This window comes from Ictalurus punctatus, chromosome 4 (assembly GCF_001660625.3).
Source record: "Ictalurus punctatus breed USDA103 chromosome 4, Coco_2.0, whole genome shotgun sequence".
NCBI lineage: Eukaryota > Metazoa > Chordata > Actinopteri > Siluriformes > Ictaluridae > Ictalurus > Ictalurus punctatus.
In genome coordinates, this window is record NC_071284.1 from 6824534 (window position 1) to 6843454 (window position 18921).

Consider the following 18921-nt stretch of genomic DNA (forward strand, 5'->3'; position numbering starts at 1 on the left):
TTAAACTGTACTAAACTAAACAAAGCCAGTATTTGGCATGGCAACCCTTTTGTTTAAAAAAAATACTAAAAATAAATTTTTAAAAAACAGTTGTCTTAGTTACACTTTGTGCAGTTTTATAAAGAAATTGACTTGGACAATCTTCCACAATTCCATACTTCGAGTACTTCTGTTATTTGAGTGCAAAACCCAGCAACCTTCAATGTTTCCTGCCTGAGAAAGTGGGCCGTTACGTAATGCTACTTTCTTTACTGATGTACAAACATTTTTCTGTAACATTATATATTTGGTTGGAAAGGTACTGTTTGGTAAATGTTTGGAAATATGAAATGTTTTCGTACTGAAATCATAAACATCTATAACAAAATTTTTACAAAAAAATATAGGGAGTCTAAGACTGTGTATCATTCAGAAACCAGCGTTATTGTAGCTTCACATTCACCAATCAGTGGTCTAGATTCTGACATCCAGTTTTTTAATTAGAACAAGGACTTATCAGTACTATCATCAAGTTCATGTCTGGATGCATCACACCACCCGGTCACGGGTTCTTTTCCTGCACACCCTGTCGAGTTTCATTGTTTACAAAGGGCACAAAACTGTTCATGATCTTAATATTGAGAAACCATGAGCCCTGTTAGTTAGCAAACATACGATTTAAAACAAGTTGAATGGAAAATATTGAATTTTTAATATTCCAAAGTTTTAATAATTATAAATAACACCTTGGTTATTTTCAGGACATTCAATGTACAGTCCCCCGCTGAAAGTATTGGAGCAGCAAGGCTAATTCTGTTGTTTTCGTTATACATGTGCATCTCAAAAAATTCGTAATATTTCCCGTAATTGAATTCAAAAAGTGGACGTTTCATATATTCTAGATTCATTACACGTAAAGTGAAATATTTCAAGCCTTTATTTTGCTTTGTTGTAATCTTGATGATTACGGTGTACAGCTCATGGAAATCAAAAATCCTGTATCTCGAAATATTTGAATAAAGAATTTATAATACTGAAAGGTCGACCTGAGAAGAGCTCCGACCAGCTAATTAACTCAAAACACCTGCAAAGGTCTCCTTAAAACATGGCACCTTTTGTTTAAACTCATTTTTTCAAGTGATCAAAAATACTGGAACAATTTACTTTAAACAATTCTTTGTTTAAAGAATAAAAAGCTCTGAACGTCTGCTCTTGGTTTTAGCCTTCAGTTTCACCTGTGAAGACTGCATTTGTGGTTGAAAAGGATAAACAGACATGAAGATCAGAGAGCTGTCTATGGGAGAAAAGCCAGCCATTTTGTTCCAGTACTTTCAGAGAGGACTGCATGTGTGTGTTTTTCTGCCTCCAGAGCTACAGTGATGGACAGCAACCTCCTCATCAGAGTTAAACCAATCTTTACTTCATATTTATTAATGAGAATAATTCATGCTAATCTAGTTAGCAGGCTAGTTAGTAAACTGATACTAGCTAGGACTAGTAAGAGCGGTGTTATGGTTACTGTGTGCACGTCATGTTAGCTGGTTTTATTTTATTATAGTTTATTTTGTCCCTATCAAATGCCAGCACAAACCTATAAAACAATGTGAATTACTAATCATTTTATAAATATTTCAGATAACTATAAGTGTAAATAACTAATTTAGACTTGCTGGGGCAGCTCATGAAAAGTGCCACTCACCGTATGTTTTTTCCTTGTTTTGTTTTTTGTTTGTTTTTGTTCTATAATTTTTGCTTATTTTAGTTAAGGGTGTTGACTCTAACACATACCAAAGTGTGGATGTAAACCTAGCAAGTTATAAACATGCACTGAGTATAAAATTAATATAATAATAATGACAACAAATCCCTATAATATCTTTAAGAGTGTTAGCACGTTCACCGCACACCTCCAGGGTCGGGGGTTCGATTCCTGACATGGCCCTGTGTGTGTAGAGTTTGCATGTTCTCCCCGTGCTGCAGGGGTTTCCTCCGGGTACTCTGGTTTCTGCTAGAGGGCGCTTTACGTGACATGTAGTTTGCTTCATGGGGCTTGTTGGATTTATAGTTTACACATATGTTTATTGCATTTATGTAATTACTACAAAGTATGTCGTTCTGGAAAAAATTTTTTAATTCAATGGTCAATTATATATAAACCGCTAAAAAAAAAAAAAAAAAAAAATCCAGTGAAAATGATCAATCGTGATGTTTACTTCCGCCTGAGATGATGTAGCCAGTAGCGATTCTCCACGTCACGGGGAATAGAAACCCGGAAGTGTAGCAGTGTTCAGCAGACTGTCAGATAGACAGTGTACAGTCAGCACGGATAATGCCAAATGGCCGGTAACATGGGTGGTGTGTGTCTTTATTTACCCAAAGCTTCTGTAACGCTGGGAAACTGTGCAGCTGGATAACACACCGCGTGCGGGTCAAAGTTCACAGCCGTTTACATTTTAATACTTCTATTTGTGTGTTGGTTTTTTTTTTCTTCTTCTCTGGTGTCATGTGCGATTTAACATGGTCGCTATGGAGGCGTTCGTTGGAGGGGGTTAGTGTGCAGCATTGCAATGCCACGTCTACTTCAGTGTGACTGTGGTGTTCACTGCGCTCGTGCACAACAACAACAACAACAACAACAATAATAACAACACATCCCGCGCGACTTCATTTTGAACCCTAAAGTCATCTGAGTCAACGGAAACAATGGCAAAAAGTGGCCGGAGGACTCGATCTGCACAGATGAACGGTGGCGGTGGCGGTGGTGGTGTCTCCGTGTCCGGTTGTGCGCCGACGGGAGCGTTTCGCGCTCGTGCTTTCCGGTTATGGCTGTGGCGCGCGCTGCCGCTGATCCTGATCCTGCTGATGCTGATCCTGATCCTAGGCTCTTACTTGTGCAGCTACCCCGGCATCACTGACAGCCCCAAACACAGCGCACATCTGCTTAAGGACAAGGTACATGTGCTTGTGTGTATTTCAGATTGGTCTCTAAAACACACCATTGCAGATACTGAGATGTTGAACAGATTGTATGCTCTGTTACACTTCCGAACTTCAGTGCTTAAAATCCAGTACCTACAAATGCAAAATACAGTGCTTTATCCTGGCCAGGGTCATGGGGATGTGTCCCAGGAGGGACATTGGATGCAAAACAGGAATGCAAACCCTGGATGAGATGCCAGTGCATCTCAGGGCACCATACACACACATTCACACACTCATTCACACTTTATTTAGAGCTGTAGGTTCACCTACTTTTAGTCAATGTTTTGTGCTGCCTCCCTTGGCCAAGATAACAGCTCTGAGTCTTCTCCTATAATGCCTGATGAGGTTGGAGAATACATGGCAAAGGATCTGAGACCAGTCCTCCATACAGAATCTCTCCAGATCCTTCACATTTCGAGGTCCACGCTGGTGGACTCTCTTCTTCAGTTCACCCCACAGGTTTTCTATGGGTCACGAATCTGGGGACTGGGATGGCCATGGCAGGATCTTGATTTTGTGGTCAGTAAACCATTTTTGTGTTGATTTTGATGTATGTTTTGGATCATTGTCCTACTGAAAGATCCAACCATGGCCCATTTTAAGCTTTCTGACAGAGGCAGTCAGGTTTTCATTTAATAGCTGTTGATATTTGATAGAGTCCATGATGCCATGTATCCTAACAAAATGTCCAGGTCCTCTGGCAGAAAAACAGCCCCAAAAGATTAGAACCACCACCATATTTAACCGTGGGCATGAGGTACTTTTCCATATGGCTACCTCTCTGTAGTTTTTAAGAATGCCTTTGACAAAAAAAGAAAGTACTGAAATCATTCTCATGGCTGGATCAGGAAGCTGTCGCAAGGTTTCAATGGACTTTAACAGGAAACGTGGCGAGCACATCACACACGACACTGTTGGCAAACTTATTAACAAATTAAAAAGAGACTGGTAGTGTTGCGGACAATCAGAGAAGTGGACAGCCACGAACATCCACCAATGAAGGGATCCCTCGCCAATGGCATCCTTACTAATACTTCAGTTCACTGGCTCCGGATGACTTCCTATAGCGTTCCTTCCTGTATATTTTGCTAACATGCATGCCGTAGGTTTGAAATGTTGTCTATTATGGGTCTTTGGAAGTCAAATTAATGTGATTTGAACTCAAATTAAGTGCTGTCGCTGCTTGCCTTCAAATAAATCCAAACCAGCTTCCTCTGATTCACAATGGTATTTCTGCTCATCCTCTGTGTTTGTAGTACTCCCACACGCCCAAGAAGTTACCTCTGGCCCAGGTACGCCAGCTTGCTGATCAGGTGGATGGTGCTCGGCTTTGGGAGACCCACCTGCGGCCCATGCTGATCGAGAGGGTGCCGGGTACAGCAGGCAGCAAAGCCGTTCTCCAGGTGAGACACCAAAAGCTTTACCTTCACCTTCGACCTCGTTAACTTCCTATAAATTCCTATCTGCATCCACCACCTTCTCATCTCCTCTCTTATACTCAAGAGTTTTTACTGGAGATCCTGGCTATCTAATGCAAACAGAAATCACCCAGAACTCCAGCCAAGTTCTCTGAGTTCTCCTCACCTTTGTCAGTTCCGCAATCATTCTACATGTCATTTAGCTGAGGGTGTGGCGTGGGTCAGGAATCGTATTAAGCTCAGATCTTTTCTCTTATTTCCTGCTGTCGAGGTTTCTGTCCATTACTTAGATTGCAATTTTCTTCAACTCTAAATCTCTCCATAAATTCCAGAAACTTAGAGCAGCAGAGACCTAACAGACCTCGGAGGTCATTCTAGATTTATGACTGCACAAGTGACTCACACTGACTGCTGTTCGCTCCTCATTCTCTTATGTGTTCAGCACATCGTCTCCCAGCTGCGCTCCCTCTCTGCAGGCTGGATTGTAGAGGAGGACTCATTCCAGTCATCTACTCCCAAAGGACCCGTGACCTTCAGTAATGTGCTTGCCGTGCTCAACCCCTCTGCGCCCCGCAGGCTCCTCCTTGCCTGCCACCACGACTCCAAAATCTTACCTCGAGATCCCAAAGACCCACAGCGAGTGTTTGTTGGGGCCAGTGACTCAGCCGTACCCTGTGCTATACTGCTGGAGTTGGCATCAGCACTGGACACACAGCTTAGAGCTCTGAAACAGCAGGTGAACTATAGCAGAATATGATCAGTAGTGAACACTGTAAGGATCTGTATAGGAAATATTGTGATGTTGGATATGTCAAAATTAAGGTGAAGGTAATGGAAAGTAGTTGTGATTTGTGATACTGTTTTTATTGCTAAAGTAATATTATTTAGAAACAGTCCCATTGTGCCTGTTTTCCCAATACAGGAGGTGTGGCCTCTGTTCCTGTCAATCACAGTAAAAAAGGCAGAGTAGCCATGCTTTTTTACTGGAACTCCCAGGTACAGTGGCCACATCTCCGTATCTGTTAGTCCCATTTAAAGAGGTGCGTGGTGTCTGTGTCTATTGGTTCCAATAAAAGAGGTGTGGCTACTGTGGCTGTTAGTTTCAATGAAAGAGGTGTGATCTCTGTTAGTTTCAATAAAAGAGGCGTAGCCACTGTCTGTTGATTCCTATAAAAGACGCGTGGCCACTTTGTCTGTTAGTTCCAATAAAAGAGCTGTGGCCACTGTGTCTATTGTTTCCAGTAAAAGAGGTGTGGCCACTGTGTCTATTGGTTCCAATAAAAGAGGTGTGGCCACTGTGTCTGTTAGTTCCAATGAAAGAGGTGTGGCCACTGTGTGTGTTCTTAGCATGTTCTCTACAGCTTCGTAACATGCTGTCTGTGTACATCTTTTACCTACATTTTGGAGACCAAATCATCGGAAAACATGAAATTAGTGACCTTGTGGACGAGAAATGTTTCACACAAAAACTAAAAATAAAAACTAAAAGGGCCAGAAGATATAATTGTTTGTATAGGCATAGCCACATTTAGCCACAGTGAAAGGAAAATTCATTAATACTAGACTGTGTGTGTGTGTGTGTGTGTGTGTGTGTGTGTGTGTGTGTGTGTGTGTGTGTGTGTGTTAACGCAGCACTCACAAAGATAACCTCGTTGGGATTTGTAAACACAGCACTGTGCTGAGTTGACTGTTCTGAGCGTTCTCATATCTGCTCAACTAAATTCACATTTCCTCTGTTCACTCTCTCCTCTCTCTTGTGCAACCCGTCCTTCCCTTCCTGCAGAGGTCTGCGGTGACGCTGCAGCTCGTCTTTTTCGACGGAGAGGAGGCGTTTGAGGAGTGGACCGATACAGACTCTCTGTACGGCTCACGTCATCTGGCTGAGCTCATGGCCCACACAGCTCATCCTCCAGGCTCTACACACACCACACAGCTGCAGGCAGTGGTGAGTGGTGAGGCTACAAACCTCATATGTAATATTCAGACAGTGTTTCATTTCGTTTTTTTACAGGAGTACATACGCTTTGTCTTGTGTGTCTTTCAGGATCTGTTTGTGCTGCTGGACTTACTCGGAGCTGCAGAGCCACTGATTGTCAATCATTTCGATAACACTGCACATTGGTTTGATCGTCTTATCGCTGCAGGTCAGCCGTTTTTCTGTCCTCTCGTCCTCTCTTGCTTTATAAACACATCAGTCAAATACATGGAATTAAACTAGAGCTGCACCGATTGCAATTTTCTTGGCCGATTCCGATTTCTGATTTTTTTTTTTTTTTTTTTTTTTTTTTTTTTTTTTTTTTTTTTGTAAGTGTGACCTGCCAACATCGAGTTCTTTCCACTTCCGATTTTCTTTCTAAGAGCTATAATTGACAGCATATACAAACAAAAATCTACTTTTCTTCAGTGCAAACTTCTATTTTCATAATAAAAGAAATAATTAAACATATTAAACAATTTCCCCCAAACTGCACTAAGTTACAGGATCTTCTCTCACGTATACAACTCTCCAATTAAAATGCTCTGTGACTGGAAAGAGGTAGAAATAACAATTCACTGAAAATGAGTTGCTTTATATAACAAAACAGATGTCATTTTCCACTATGTTTAGAAATGGACCTTTTTCTCTTTTTTACTCGTCTTTCAAAACTCCAAAGATTACAAACCTATGGACAAAACTGAAGTGTACAGTACTCTTCCAAATAGTAACGGGTGCAGTTAATGTGTAGCACATTAAGCTCACGTTAGATGTCCAAATATCAGTTGTAAAACTGGTTGCTGCTTCGGGATCGGCTTGTAACAGGCTGCGTGTGTGACATGACACATGTCACATGACACGAGATTAAACAACTCGGGCATCATGACGTCGGAAAAGTACCACCTACTCAGTATTGTGTATTTTGGGCTGAGGAAATTGACTAGATTTCTGAAGCCTCCGTCGTCAACTATGGAGAACGGTTGGTCATCCAGGGCCATGAATCCCATAATTTTCCTCATAACTGCTTTGGTCTTTTCGCTGCTCGTACCAAGGAAAGATAAGAGAGGCTGCTGCCTTGTGGTTGATTTTGAGCACTGGCTAGCTTTAGCTGTTTTTTAGCTTCTTCAAACTGGGCATGTTCAGTTGGGTGATGGTGTTTTAAGTGTCTAATTAGGTTTGTGTTTCGAACGTTTTCGTAATGGTTCCCCCACGGTTTACTTTAGCCTTACAGTTATTACAAATTGCCAACTTTGTGTCTTCTTCACTCACAGTGAAGAACTTCCTCGCCAACGACATGTTTACATGTGGCTGTGACGTTATTGCCTGCATCGCTGGCAACAAAACGGACCGGCTCCGGCACCGGTCCGGGCCGAGCACGCGGAAAATCAACTGATTCCAGTCCCTGGCCGGTCGATCGGTGCATCTCTAAATTAAACAGTTCTGCAGTTTAGTGTTTTCCTAAACCCAAAATCAATCAGAACTTACTTGGTCATTGCAGAACTTTCCAAAGTATAGGACACAATTAATGTGTTGTGCATTTTATTCCAAAAAAAAAACAAAAAAAAAACCAAAACCCTGCTGATTGTTTTCCCTGAAGAGGTCAAGAGATCTAAAAGCAAAATACAATGTAGGTTTTGCTTTACAGTGTGGAACATTTTCCACATGCTACTAATGAAAAGCAGTACCATTTGTGTATTGTATTTAATGTTTCGCTCGAGCATGGAGTCTTCTTCATACGCTGTAGTGTAAGCTGCATCGATTTGCCAGGCAGTTCTGTTTACGGTAATGACACTGGGTAATAAAAATGACAACTGTGTGATTGAACTCCATTTATCCATCACTTTGAGTGTTTTATTCAGTCTTTTAAAGCAGACACAACATTAGGATGGTGCAAAACCAAGAACAGGACAAAAAACGTCTTACCATCAGGAAATTATGGCAGTTAGTGAAATGCTCAGGAGGGTTAAATGAAGAAATACTTTTCAAACACTAGTGCTTTTGGTGCTCTAGGTGTCTGGCAACCCTGTAGCCTTGATCTGCCTCTTTAGTTAGGAAAAATAATAGTCTCTGCTTTTCTCATCGTTTTAGAGAGGAGGCTGCACCGCCAAGGATTACTGTCCTCTCATCGTTCAGAACAAAACTACTTCAGGAAGGATGTTTATCTGGGACCAGTGCAGGATGACCACGTACCGTTCTTGCTTCGAGGTGAGTGACGACACACAAAAACACACACACACACACACACACTGTGTATTGCTATGCTTGTGACGCCTTTCATAAAAAAGCTAACAAACTTAATCTTATGGTAGTGAAAATGACCTAATTCAAACCTTAAGATATCAGTGTGGTGTTGATGTGAAACGCTTGCTGAACTGTTGTGAATCATTGATTGCAGTATGCTGCACACTTATCTCCTGTGCTTATGGCTCACTTTCAGTTGATTCATCACTTTACACATAAAAAAATTGTTCCTTCAAGATAAGCAATTACGATGCTGTCTCCTCCGATATCTATGCGGGGGAAAAAAACTAAAACTTTTTGTTGACTTTTACCCTAAGTTAATCAGTTTATGGACTTGTTGATTTGGTCAAAGTCAGCCTGCACTGACTTTTATATGGCTGAAGTTTTTATCTGAATAGATTGACAATTCAGACAGGCTACAATTAAGTAGTTTAGGATTAATGCTGCATTCGATTTACGTCGGAAACTCGAAATTCCGTCATTTTCGACCTTTGTGCGTTCATGTGGTAGAAACCATGGATGCCTCCCTGTTTGTCTTTTGTTAGCAACAATCTAACCAGCTACCCATGATCCTCCGTAAAACAGCGAAGAATCAACAAGCGAATATGTCTGTATTGCTACTTTGTTTACTGCTGATGCTGTAAGCAGCCATGTTGATTTGACGTCACTTGCTGAACCCAGGGTTGAGGAGACCGTCCTCATGTTTACGAGTAGGAATTCTGATTTGATTGGGTGTTTTTTTTTTTTCTTGTCGGAAGTTATGAGTTTTAGTCGGATGCGGCATGACGGCCAGTAGCGGCAGTGCTGGGATTTGAACAAGCCAGATGTGACATTGACAAGCAAAATCAAACCTGAAACGACATGAGGAAGAAACCTCAAGAGGAACCAGACTGAAAAGGAAAGCCATTCAACCATCCTATACTTTGTGACACCAGATAGTGTGATTTATAAATCCTTACAGTATACAGGTGTAGAAGTAATAAAGGCAAACAGGACTAAAAGTATGTTGAAATGATGTTCAGTGTGAGTATATTGGGAATGAGTCCTGTCATGAGCACAGGACAAAGGAAGGTACAAATCTGCAGCATCCAGGTGAGATTATCTGCTTAAGAAAACGTTTTTTAGGGTATCCTTGTAGGTCCATCCACAGCAGTGGACAATGACTGCTCTAGGAACATTCCTAAACATGTCCATGCCATCCCGCAGGTGTACCGGTGCTGCATTTGATCTCTACACCATTCCCTCCATTCTGGCACACGCTGCAGGACACGGAGGAGAACATGCACCGGCCCACGGTCGAGAACCTCACCAAGATCCTAGCCATCTTCCTGGCTGAATACCTGCACCTCTGAGATGACTCAGACTCTCGTCTTAAACACAAACACGTATAGAGAGACATTCTTTATGTACATATCGGAAGATAGCGATGATGCATGACCTCTTGGTCACATACAGAAACAGCGTTAGCTGTGGAAGTGTAGTACGATTATTTTAAGTTTTTTTTTTTTTTTTTTCTTCTATCTGCTGAAACAAGAGCCATAAACACACATGCTTTGGCAGCTGTTTCAATCAGTATCCATGTGAAGACTTTTGGTCCACAGACATGCAGACTGCATGACTTTTGACTTACTGCATAAGTTTGAGCCATTAATTGCTAACCTGTTGCACGTGCAGTGCTGGTTAGATTTGAATGTAACTTAATAATAAAAATGTTGTTATTAAGCTTTTAGCAGGACCTGTGAGACTGAGAGGGACATCATATTTCAATTCCAGTGAAATGGGAATATTTGGAGCAGGTTTTAAACTGACTCTCAGTACCAAACTCTACTTACTGATAGACCATTTGCTGTTGCCAGTGCCTAATCTGGAACTGTTATGCATGTTTCCACTTCAATTAGTTACATTGGAATTGAGGGGGGAACGAACTCCAAGGAACTGAATGTGAGCTAGACTAATGCTAATGAAACTTTCTTTGAGCAGCTTCACACTTATAATAAATAGCAATAAAACATCTATGTCTTATCTTCTGTGTGATTACTGTCTATGATGATTCCTTTGTGCTGTGTATTGACTTTAACTAAAGCCCTAAGTAAAATGTTGCCACCTCACAGCTTCCAGGCTCCCAGGTTCGATCTTGAGCTCGGGTTACTTCCGTGTGAAGTTTTACTCGTTCTCCGAGTATCCATGTGAATTTCCTCCGGGTTTTCTGGTTTCCTCCCACCTCCCAAAAACTTGCCGGTAGGTGAATTGGCTATGAAGAAGAATAGAATTAGCGTGTCCCAAATGGTAGTATGTTGAAATGAGTATCTCAGAGATACCCGGAGGGTCTACTATTTCTAGTAGATTTTTGAACTATGGCTCCGTGGACACTTTTACAGCTGATATTGCCCACAATTCCTTGCGTGAGGGAGGAGGAGATGGGTGACGGTTTGGTTTGCCAGATTCAACCTGCAAACAAATGTAATGCGTTTAGAGAGATGTAAATGAAATGTGGAAAAATAAATCAAGGGAATGGTAAATTAAGTTGTATAGTATGAATTATGTAAGGATAATGAATGAAGAAATGCTGAAATGCAATGAGGAGTTTGTTTATGGTGAAAATGTGTGTAACTAGGCAACAGCATTTTCTTCCATTACATCCAGTAATTGTATACTCTTTTGCAACACACTCAAAAGTATGTACTTTTTCTTCACAAAACAAATACATACTTTTAGTGCATAGTAGAAGTAAATAGTATAAGCAAATGGCAGCAAATGAGTGTGTGAATGTGTGTATTCATGGTGTGTATTCAGGCACATTCATGCCATGTGCCTGTTGTTCCCCAGGATAGGCTTCAGATCCACTACCTGTCTGCACCATGTGTGCGCAGGTTTTGCATGTTCTCCTCGTGCTTCAAGGGTTTCTTCCAGGTACTCTAGTTTCCTCCCTAGTCCAAAGACACGCATTGTAGGCTGATTGGCATTTCCGAATTGTCCATAGTATGTGAATGGGTGTGTGAATGTGTGTGAAGTTGTGCCCTGCGATGGGCTGGCCCCCCTGTCTGGGGTATTCCCCACCTTGTGCCCCTAGTTCAAGGCTCTCCGATGACCCTGTGTAGGATAAGAAGTACAGAAGACGGTCGGATGGATTTCTTCATCACTATATGGTAGAAGCAAAAAAAATAATTAAAAAACCATCCAAAAACAGCAAGGTCAAATGTCTGAAATAGGTTTTCTTCAATAGCTGAATTATATTTTCTGGTTGTTTCAGGCATACAAATGATTAATAGGAAGAACCAGATTTACAGAAGCATTCTCAATACCAGTTCTACTTGTTTAGCCTTTTTGTTTGTTTGTTTGGGTTTTTTTTCCATTTTAAAAACATTGGACCTTCTTGGTAGCAGTAGTTCAGTCCACTGTGCTTTTTAAACAGAATAACAGAATTGGCATGTCTAAGAAGCATGTGATGATGCTTAAAATCTGACGGAGATGTCCTTCGATGACAGAATGAGACAGACTTCACCTTGGGCCACCTTCGCCCAGAACTGCTGCCTACCTAGGTTGCCTAATCTTGATTGAACGCAAGAGTTAGCGATATTTCAGTAATCACAATATTTTGCACGCAATATTACAACATATTGTCTATGAGACAATTTGCACATTTCTTTGATGAAATAATTATTATTTAAAAAATCTGGTAAAAATATGTCATTAAGGCAATGTCTTGGCTCAAGTCTAACAAAGTAAGCCACAATTAATTAATACGAACTAAGGTCCATTGATTTCAGTTTTCACTCAGTAATGAAATCTGGTTTAATTTAGAAAAACAGTCAGTTCTGTTTTGGTTTCTGTCGTGAAAAGAGGATGTATAGCACCATATCCTCTTTTTTAAACTACAGTAGCAGCATTCGCAAATTTCCATTAGTATATTTGAGAAAAGCTGTGGCATTTGTGTCTATTATTGTTATTATGTACAGATGAGCCTGTTTATATCATGCCATTAGCTTCAAATAAACCTATTACGCTGTGATAATTCAGTTACCTGCAGCTATGTGATATTTTCTGGACAATAAGGAAATTATACATGCTTAGAGAGCAAAAATTAATATTTGTGTCACTTGGTTCAATAAGTAATATTAATGTCTCCGGCATTTTCATTTCACAAAAGTTCTACTAGCTCTAAAGATGTTTTTAAAGAGTCCCGTTGGTCAAGTGTAGATTTGATTTTCTCCTGTTAGAGTTGCTGATCCCTCAGTCAGGACTGGAACATCTGTCTGAAGTCAATATATAGCAGTGTTTAATCCTCAAACTTCGTAATTCATTTTATAAACAGCTTTTTACCCAATTACTGCTGCTTCCATAATGCTACAGTTTCTGCTAGTTTTTCCTCAATGCTAGCACAAAGCTAAGCTTATTGCAACTGTTCATACCTTTCCTTTAACTGCTGACGTAGTATACCTCCTGTAAAAACACTATACATTTTTAATTAGGCAAAGGTGAGTAGATTAGCCAAAACATTGGCATCTGATTAACTACTTGAGTCAAAACTTATCTAGTGAAATGGCTGCTCTGTAGCATTCGAGTTATTACATGATCAGATCGATATTTTTGGAGCAGTTGCGAGGATAATGACGGAGATAAGATTGATTCCATTCACTGTAAATAAATGGAGACCAGGAAGATTTAAACTGCGTTTGCTGGAGTTACAAATGGACTACATTATATAGGAGGTGTTCTTCTCTGTGAAAGAATTGTGCTGCATTCTCTGCTTGCTAGCTAGGTGGCATGGCTAGTCTTAGCAATAGGTAGCAATGTCAAATTCTTTTAAAATTTCCATTTGAATTTTCAAATATATTAAAGATTTGGTATTTAAATGCATTTACGGCCATATACAGAAGGAACATTCGAAGTAGCACGACACTATGCATTTTTGTATAATTTGTGAAATTTGTGTTGCTGTTTTTAAGCAAAGAAAATCACAAGCAGGCGTTAAAATTTTTTTATCAACTTTAATTTTTTCCACTTGTCTTAACAAAGGATTTCTTTTCTCTTTTTATTTATTTATTTATTTTTTTTTAAATTAAGCTCCTCTAACTCAGGTGAAATTCCAAATGGCTTCCTATTCACTACATATGCTCACTACATAGGGTGTAACATGATTTCATTGTAAAATCAGTGCTGCAGTGCATTATATGCCCAAAAGAATGTCTAAAATAGGCACTTGTAAAGATCTTTTTTTCTCTCTCTCTTTTTAAAGTAACAAAATTGTACCCAAGTAAATGTAATCGAGGAAATGAAATACATATACATCAGTTTGCTGCAGAAGTTGCACCACCTTCTTGAGGGCAATATAAAGTAAACGTGGTTTGTTACAAAATTGAGGCAAAAACACAAATAGAAAAGGAATTTTTTAACATGTACTTTTTCTTTAAACATGAAGCAATTTCCTGGAGCATGAAAAGACATTTTCTTTTTGTCTTCTTGATGAGGCATGTACAGTGTATCCAACACAGACTAAGCAGTCTATGAGGGAATTTCTGCTTTCTCGTCACTGGGGGGCAGTAGCTGTATGTCCATGTTCATACTCCAGCTCATTGAAGTGTATTTATTCTTTACTGAAGACTCCAGTCGCCTCAGTAGGGAAAGTAGTGTGCAGCTCCGAGGTGCCTGAGAGGTGGAGGCTGAGCCGAGGAGAACTGAGAGCAGGGCAACAGTTCTCCTCTCGAGCTTGGGCTCGGCGGAGGTGAAAGGTCATCGTCAGACCTGTGGAGTGAACCTCTAGTTGCGCCTTCTGAGCCCAAGCACTCCGGCACAGCATCCTCCATTTGTCTAAGATAGAAAAGGAAAAAAAAAGTGGCTTAGAATTTTTAGGACTGGGTAAGGTCAGGAAAGCAGAGAAGGCACAATGTGATGAATGAATTTAATTTAGTGTTTTGCACAATGTATTGTTTACCTGCTCTAATTTACCAACTGTAACCTCACAGAATACCTGTTAAAGAAATAGTTCAGCAATCTCAAAATCTACCTCAGCTCTACCTAGTCGATCATCCAAGACGTGTTTGGTGTCTAATGTTTGCTTCTTGTTGCGCCGGAGCTATGAAGCTAATGTCCATCTCGTTCAAAATCTTTTCGATAAATACATGACATCTTTTACTCTATAAAATCTATACTTGCTACAAAGAACAGCATTAAACCACACAATCTTTTTTTTATATAATAAATTATTTCGTGATATAGCATAAATAGACCGTTTTTACAAACTGAAGTTCATCGTGAAACTACATTATCATTTGTAATCACCTCCAACCTTTACATTTCTCCTTATAGGGATGGCATTACACCAAACTGTGCTAAAAAATTATACCACAGTCTGTCCAAGATGACAGCTTGTATACACAAGACAGACTTCAATCATTTGTTATCATCTACATTAGTCGTCTAACTCTAGTGCAAAACTGAAGAAGCAAAGACAACATTTACACAGGGGGAAATTGTGTAACCATTCCTTTAACGATGTTAAGATTGGGGAACACTACTGTATCTAAAACCAGAAGAAGGTACAGTACTGTACGTTCCCTCACCCTTTGCGGCCCTGAGCAGCTCTGTCCCGCTGACGTCGGTTCTTGAACCAGTTGCTGACCTGAGTGGCTGTGAGACCAGTCATTGTGGCTAAATCCCGCTTCTCTCTTGGTGAAGGATAGGGCTTCCTACAGTACCACTCTCTCAGCACACACCGTGACTTCTCCTACAAATACACGTAACGATTCAGCACGACATTTTATCATAAGCTTAACTCTGATACGGTGACCGAAGATGTTTAAGAGTCACATATTAAAACTGGTGCACTGATTCTTGTTTAGAAGTGCGAACCGTTTCCAAAGAGGGATTTGTCTACATGGTTGATCAGTATAAGCAAATAGTTCTGACCATTAATAGTTTATAAAATGCTTACAGGAATACTCCGATGTTTTTGACCCAACATATCATATTAAGATATTATATAGAGATCCGTTGACTTAAATCTCACCTGTGTTTCAATGACATGATATGCATTTTCGATCATTTTTTTTCCCTACAATATAATTGAACAATTACATGGCATATGTCACCTTAAGTAAAGTATTTTAAAAGTGTCATTTAGTCAAAGAAAATGAGATCTAAATAAAATACTCGGGCATGATTTTATGTTTAACACCTTTAAAATCATAACATGTTGCAAAACGGGACAGCTTTAAATGTATTCAACTCATTCAAAATAAAGTCCATGAATTCTGATTCAGGGACGTTGCTGAACAGCATTGATAAACATTTCTGTACAACAGATTTATTTATTTATTTTTTTCCCCCCAGAGTTCTTCCATGAACTCATCAGTTTTAAATCTGTATTATTGGACATTTTAGAAATGGGACTACTTTTTCCAAAGGAAGATTTCACTGTAGTTGAGTCTGATGCACATGGAGACCACAATGCCTTTGAGAAAACATAAATAACTGGAGATCATTTTTAGAACTCCAGTGTTGGAAATCTTCCATAAAGCTTTTTTCTCATGTCTGCCTCATGCAAAGGCCTTTATTGTTAGAGTATAAGGTTGCACTTTTTAAATCATATTTTATATATATATATATATATATATATATATATATATATATTAGGTGTTTGTGGACAGAATTAAACAACTACACTTAAACCTCCATTATAAACAAGTCACCAGAATCGTGATAATCCATTTGGCCCATGGTAATCCATACAATACAGATGCAGGTAGTACAGATTAGGTGGAAACTGCTGGAATATTCTTGCTTCATCAATTCTATAAGGACCTTTATATGAAGACCTGAATTAGCAGATCATGTCTTCTTACCTTGAAGCAGTAGCTTGTCTCTTCTCCATCCCAGATGGTTCGAGGCAGGGGGAACTTGCGCCGTACACGGTATTTGCCCACAGCTCCAAGAGGGCGCCCTCGCTGCAGCTCGGCTTCCAGGTAGCGTGCCCGGAGCCAGAGCTGCTGGAGAAGTGAGTGACTGCGTGGGGAGAACATATTGCCCTCTATGAGAGCGTAGAGCTCGCTGAACCGGCCCTGGTGGAAGGCCACGGCTGCCCGCGCCTTCAACAAGCTCTCCACGTTGTGCTGTGGGCCTAGGTGCGAGAACGGAGGGCATGTGGAGAGAGAAGGTACAGAATGAAGGAAGGAGGACAGGCGTTCGATACACCCGCTCTGAAGCAGAACCTCACACACACACGCCACCTGATCCTGGGAAAAACCCATTGCCATGGTGAGGAAGTCTGGAGGAGAGATTTGATTTTACGTGGTTAGGCAGATTCTCAGGGGAAAAAACAAAACTGGGCTTAGACTTTAATTCCAGTTCCTTAGTCAATGTTGGACATTAATCCATGTCAATAGTTATTACAGTATTATTTCTAGAATTATTAGTAACACAAGCCTCAGTTCTACCAAGTTGCTAAAGCTATGAAATATAATCATAGCGCATATTTTTTTTTAACAGTTTTCAAATTTTACCTTCTCTCAGGATGGCCTTCCGTTCGGCTTCAAGAGAAAGGTGCCAATCGCATTGTAATCCTTTGTGTTTCGCATAAAAGAGCTGCTAAGCTGAGTAACTGAGAGTGTATCCAAGCATGTGAGGCTTCACACACTTATACCTGTTCTTTCCCAAGCAGATCCGCCCACGATGAAGTGCACACAGGTAACCGGAGCCCATGTGGGTTAAGAAAACACTGGCAAGCACTAACATACTTTGCATTGCACACACATGCACACACAAAACAAAACAAACCTGTTAACCTGGAGCCTTGCTGATATCTTTAATAGTGAGGGACATATCGAAAATAAACATATTTACATTTGAATGCATTCCTATTTCCAACTCAAATGAGGGTACCAACGTTTAAGGCGATTTGGTTAGTGACGACTCCTGCATGGCGTACATGTAATGAATGCCAGAGGGATGGACGTCATTTGACTCCGAACGTACACCTGAAAAGTGTGGTCTTTGTACGGCAGATTTGACACAGTCCTTTTAAGATCCGTGTGCAATAGAAAGGATCATTAACCACAACACTCATTAACTAAGACCCTCACACAATCGGGAACCATGTTGGGCTTTTGAATAATCTTTAAATCTCATTTGTACAATTTTCCTTAACTTACATTTCAGTCAGCTAATACATTCGATGTTTGCGGCTTTAATTTTTCAGTGAAACATCCAGCTCACCCCAAACGATTTTTCCCCCATAAATATGTGCACGAGAAACCATACAATCCTTTGCTTGAAAAAAAAATAAATAAATCATCCGGTTACTATATCTGATTAAAAAACAGACAGAATTCTGCTCAACATTTTGAGCATATTTGCTGAAGATTTAGGGTCCAATATTGTAAGTATTGTAACCTCGAACGCACGAGTATTTTATTCCCCTTAAACCACAGCAATTTGCCAACAACAAATCTTTCTTTACTGCAGAACTAAACATCATAATTTTTTATCCACTTATAGTTGCATTTAATGTTACTGAACATCAAAACAAAATCAGTTCCTGTTATCGTTTACATTATAGCAGCTATAACCAGTCATTCCTTCACTTTCTCTTTTAGATAATAGGACAAAAAAAGAGGGGAAAAAATTGCAAAACACATCCTCCGGTCCTGAAGCTTTTCCTATGGTAGAAAAAAAAGAATCCTGAAATGCTAGTTTAACAAAGTGCTAACACTTGAGACTCCTTACATCATTTTTAAATAAACCCCTCCTTACAGAATCATATCGACCAAATCAAGTATTAGATGCTTTTCCTTGTTAAATAATAATGTTTTAATCAGATTATTATTAGGTTTAGATGGTGAGGAGCAGAACATACATAACCTCTGACCAATCAGATTTGAGAATTCAGCATAGCTGTGGTGTATATACAGAGTCGTAACACACCATATATTTTTGCTGCACAGTTCATTCTAGCACTAAGCTTTACCAGCTATAGCAATGGTTTCACCCTCCAAGTGCGACAGCCTTAAATAAAACACTAATTTACAGTCTCAGTAGGATCTGAGAGCGAGCAGTTAGTAAGTTCCACAAAGATTTCAGTTTCCTTATTTAATTGTTATTCCCTATCATTTTGTTTGGTCTGTGGTAATAATAGTGAGTAGACTGTAAGAACATAAACTGTAGGAGTTCAAAACACATTTGACTAGTAGTGTACAGACTTGTAATTCCAATGCAAAACCTCAGTAGCAAGCATGTCTTGGATGACTGACTACATTTTGAGAAAGCAGCTCAGCTCGGTGTTGGAATTGTGTTCTGGCTCACTAAGTCGTCGCTTTGGATGAAGGCATTTAG

At 40.0% G+C, this 18921-nt stretch overlaps 2 protein-coding genes across 4 annotated transcripts; one reads left to right on the forward strand and one right to left on the reverse strand.

The window, feature by feature from the left end:
- Positions 1 to 2247: 2247 nt before the first annotated feature.
- On the forward strand, positions 2248 to 10617 carry qpctla (glutaminyl-peptide cyclotransferase-like a). Of its 3 annotated transcripts, none has more exons than XM_047154751.1 (7): positions 2248 to 2931; positions 4218 to 4364; positions 4822 to 5115; positions 6163 to 6324; positions 6424 to 6523; positions 8443 to 8559; positions 9354 to 9795. In XM_047154751.1, exons 1-7 carry the CDS (start codon positions 2683 to 2685, stop codon positions 9389 to 9391), a joined length of 1107 nt encoding a protein of 368 aa, XP_047010707.1. In that variant the 5' UTR covers positions 2248 to 2682; the 3' UTR covers positions 9392 to 9795. The 3 variants fall into 3 exon arrangements, with proteins under 3 accessions (XP_047010707.1, XP_017322242.1, XP_053533856.1); XM_017466753.3 differs by lacking the exon at positions 9354 to 9795 and adding an exon at positions 9802 to 10617 and having other exon boundaries at positions 2250 to 2931; XM_053677881.1 differs by lacking the exons at positions 2248 to 2931; positions 9354 to 9795 and adding exons at positions 3002 to 3480; positions 9802 to 10617.
- Positions 10618 to 13553: 2936 nt separating this feature from the next.
- six9 (SIX homeobox 9) lies at positions 13554 to 18912 on the reverse strand. The gene is made up of 4 exons (XM_017465122.3): positions 17094 to 18912; positions 16437 to 16858; positions 15156 to 15319; positions 13554 to 14403 (listed from the first exon to the last, which is right to left on the reverse strand). Exons 2-4 carry the CDS (start codon positions 16845 to 16847, stop codon positions 14208 to 14210), a joined length of 771 nt encoding a protein of 256 aa, XP_017320611.2. The 5' UTR covers positions 16848 to 16858; positions 17094 to 18912; the 3' UTR covers positions 13554 to 14207.
- Positions 18913 to 18921: the final 9 nt, after the last annotated feature.

Bases quoted from the DNA above. Each gene is read 5' to 3' on its own strand.
- qpctla (XM_017466753.3), top strand. From the start codon at position 2,683: ATGGCAAAAAGTGGCCGGAGGACTCGATCTGCACAGATGAACGGTGGC. The intron at 2,932-4,217 runs GTACATGTGCTT...CTGTGTTTGTAG, and splicing joins CACATCTGCTTAAGGACAAG to TACTCCCACACGCCCAAGAA. The intron at 5,116-6,162 runs GTGAACTATAGC...CCCTTCCTGCAG, and splicing joins TTAGAGCTCTGAAACAGCAG to AGGTCTGCGGTGACGCTGCA.
- six9 (XM_017465122.3), bottom strand. From the start codon at position 16,847: ATGGCAATGGGTTTTTCCCAGGATCAGGTGGCGTGTGTGTGTGAGGTT. The intron at 15,320-16,436 runs GTAAGAAGACAT...GTGTATTTGTAG, and splicing joins AGACAAGCTACTGCTTCAAG to GAGAAGTCACGGTGTGTGCT. The intron at 14,404-15,155 runs GTGAGGGAACGT...TTTCTATCTTAG, and splicing joins GCTGCTCAGGGCCGCAAAGG to ACAAATGGAGGATGCTGTGC.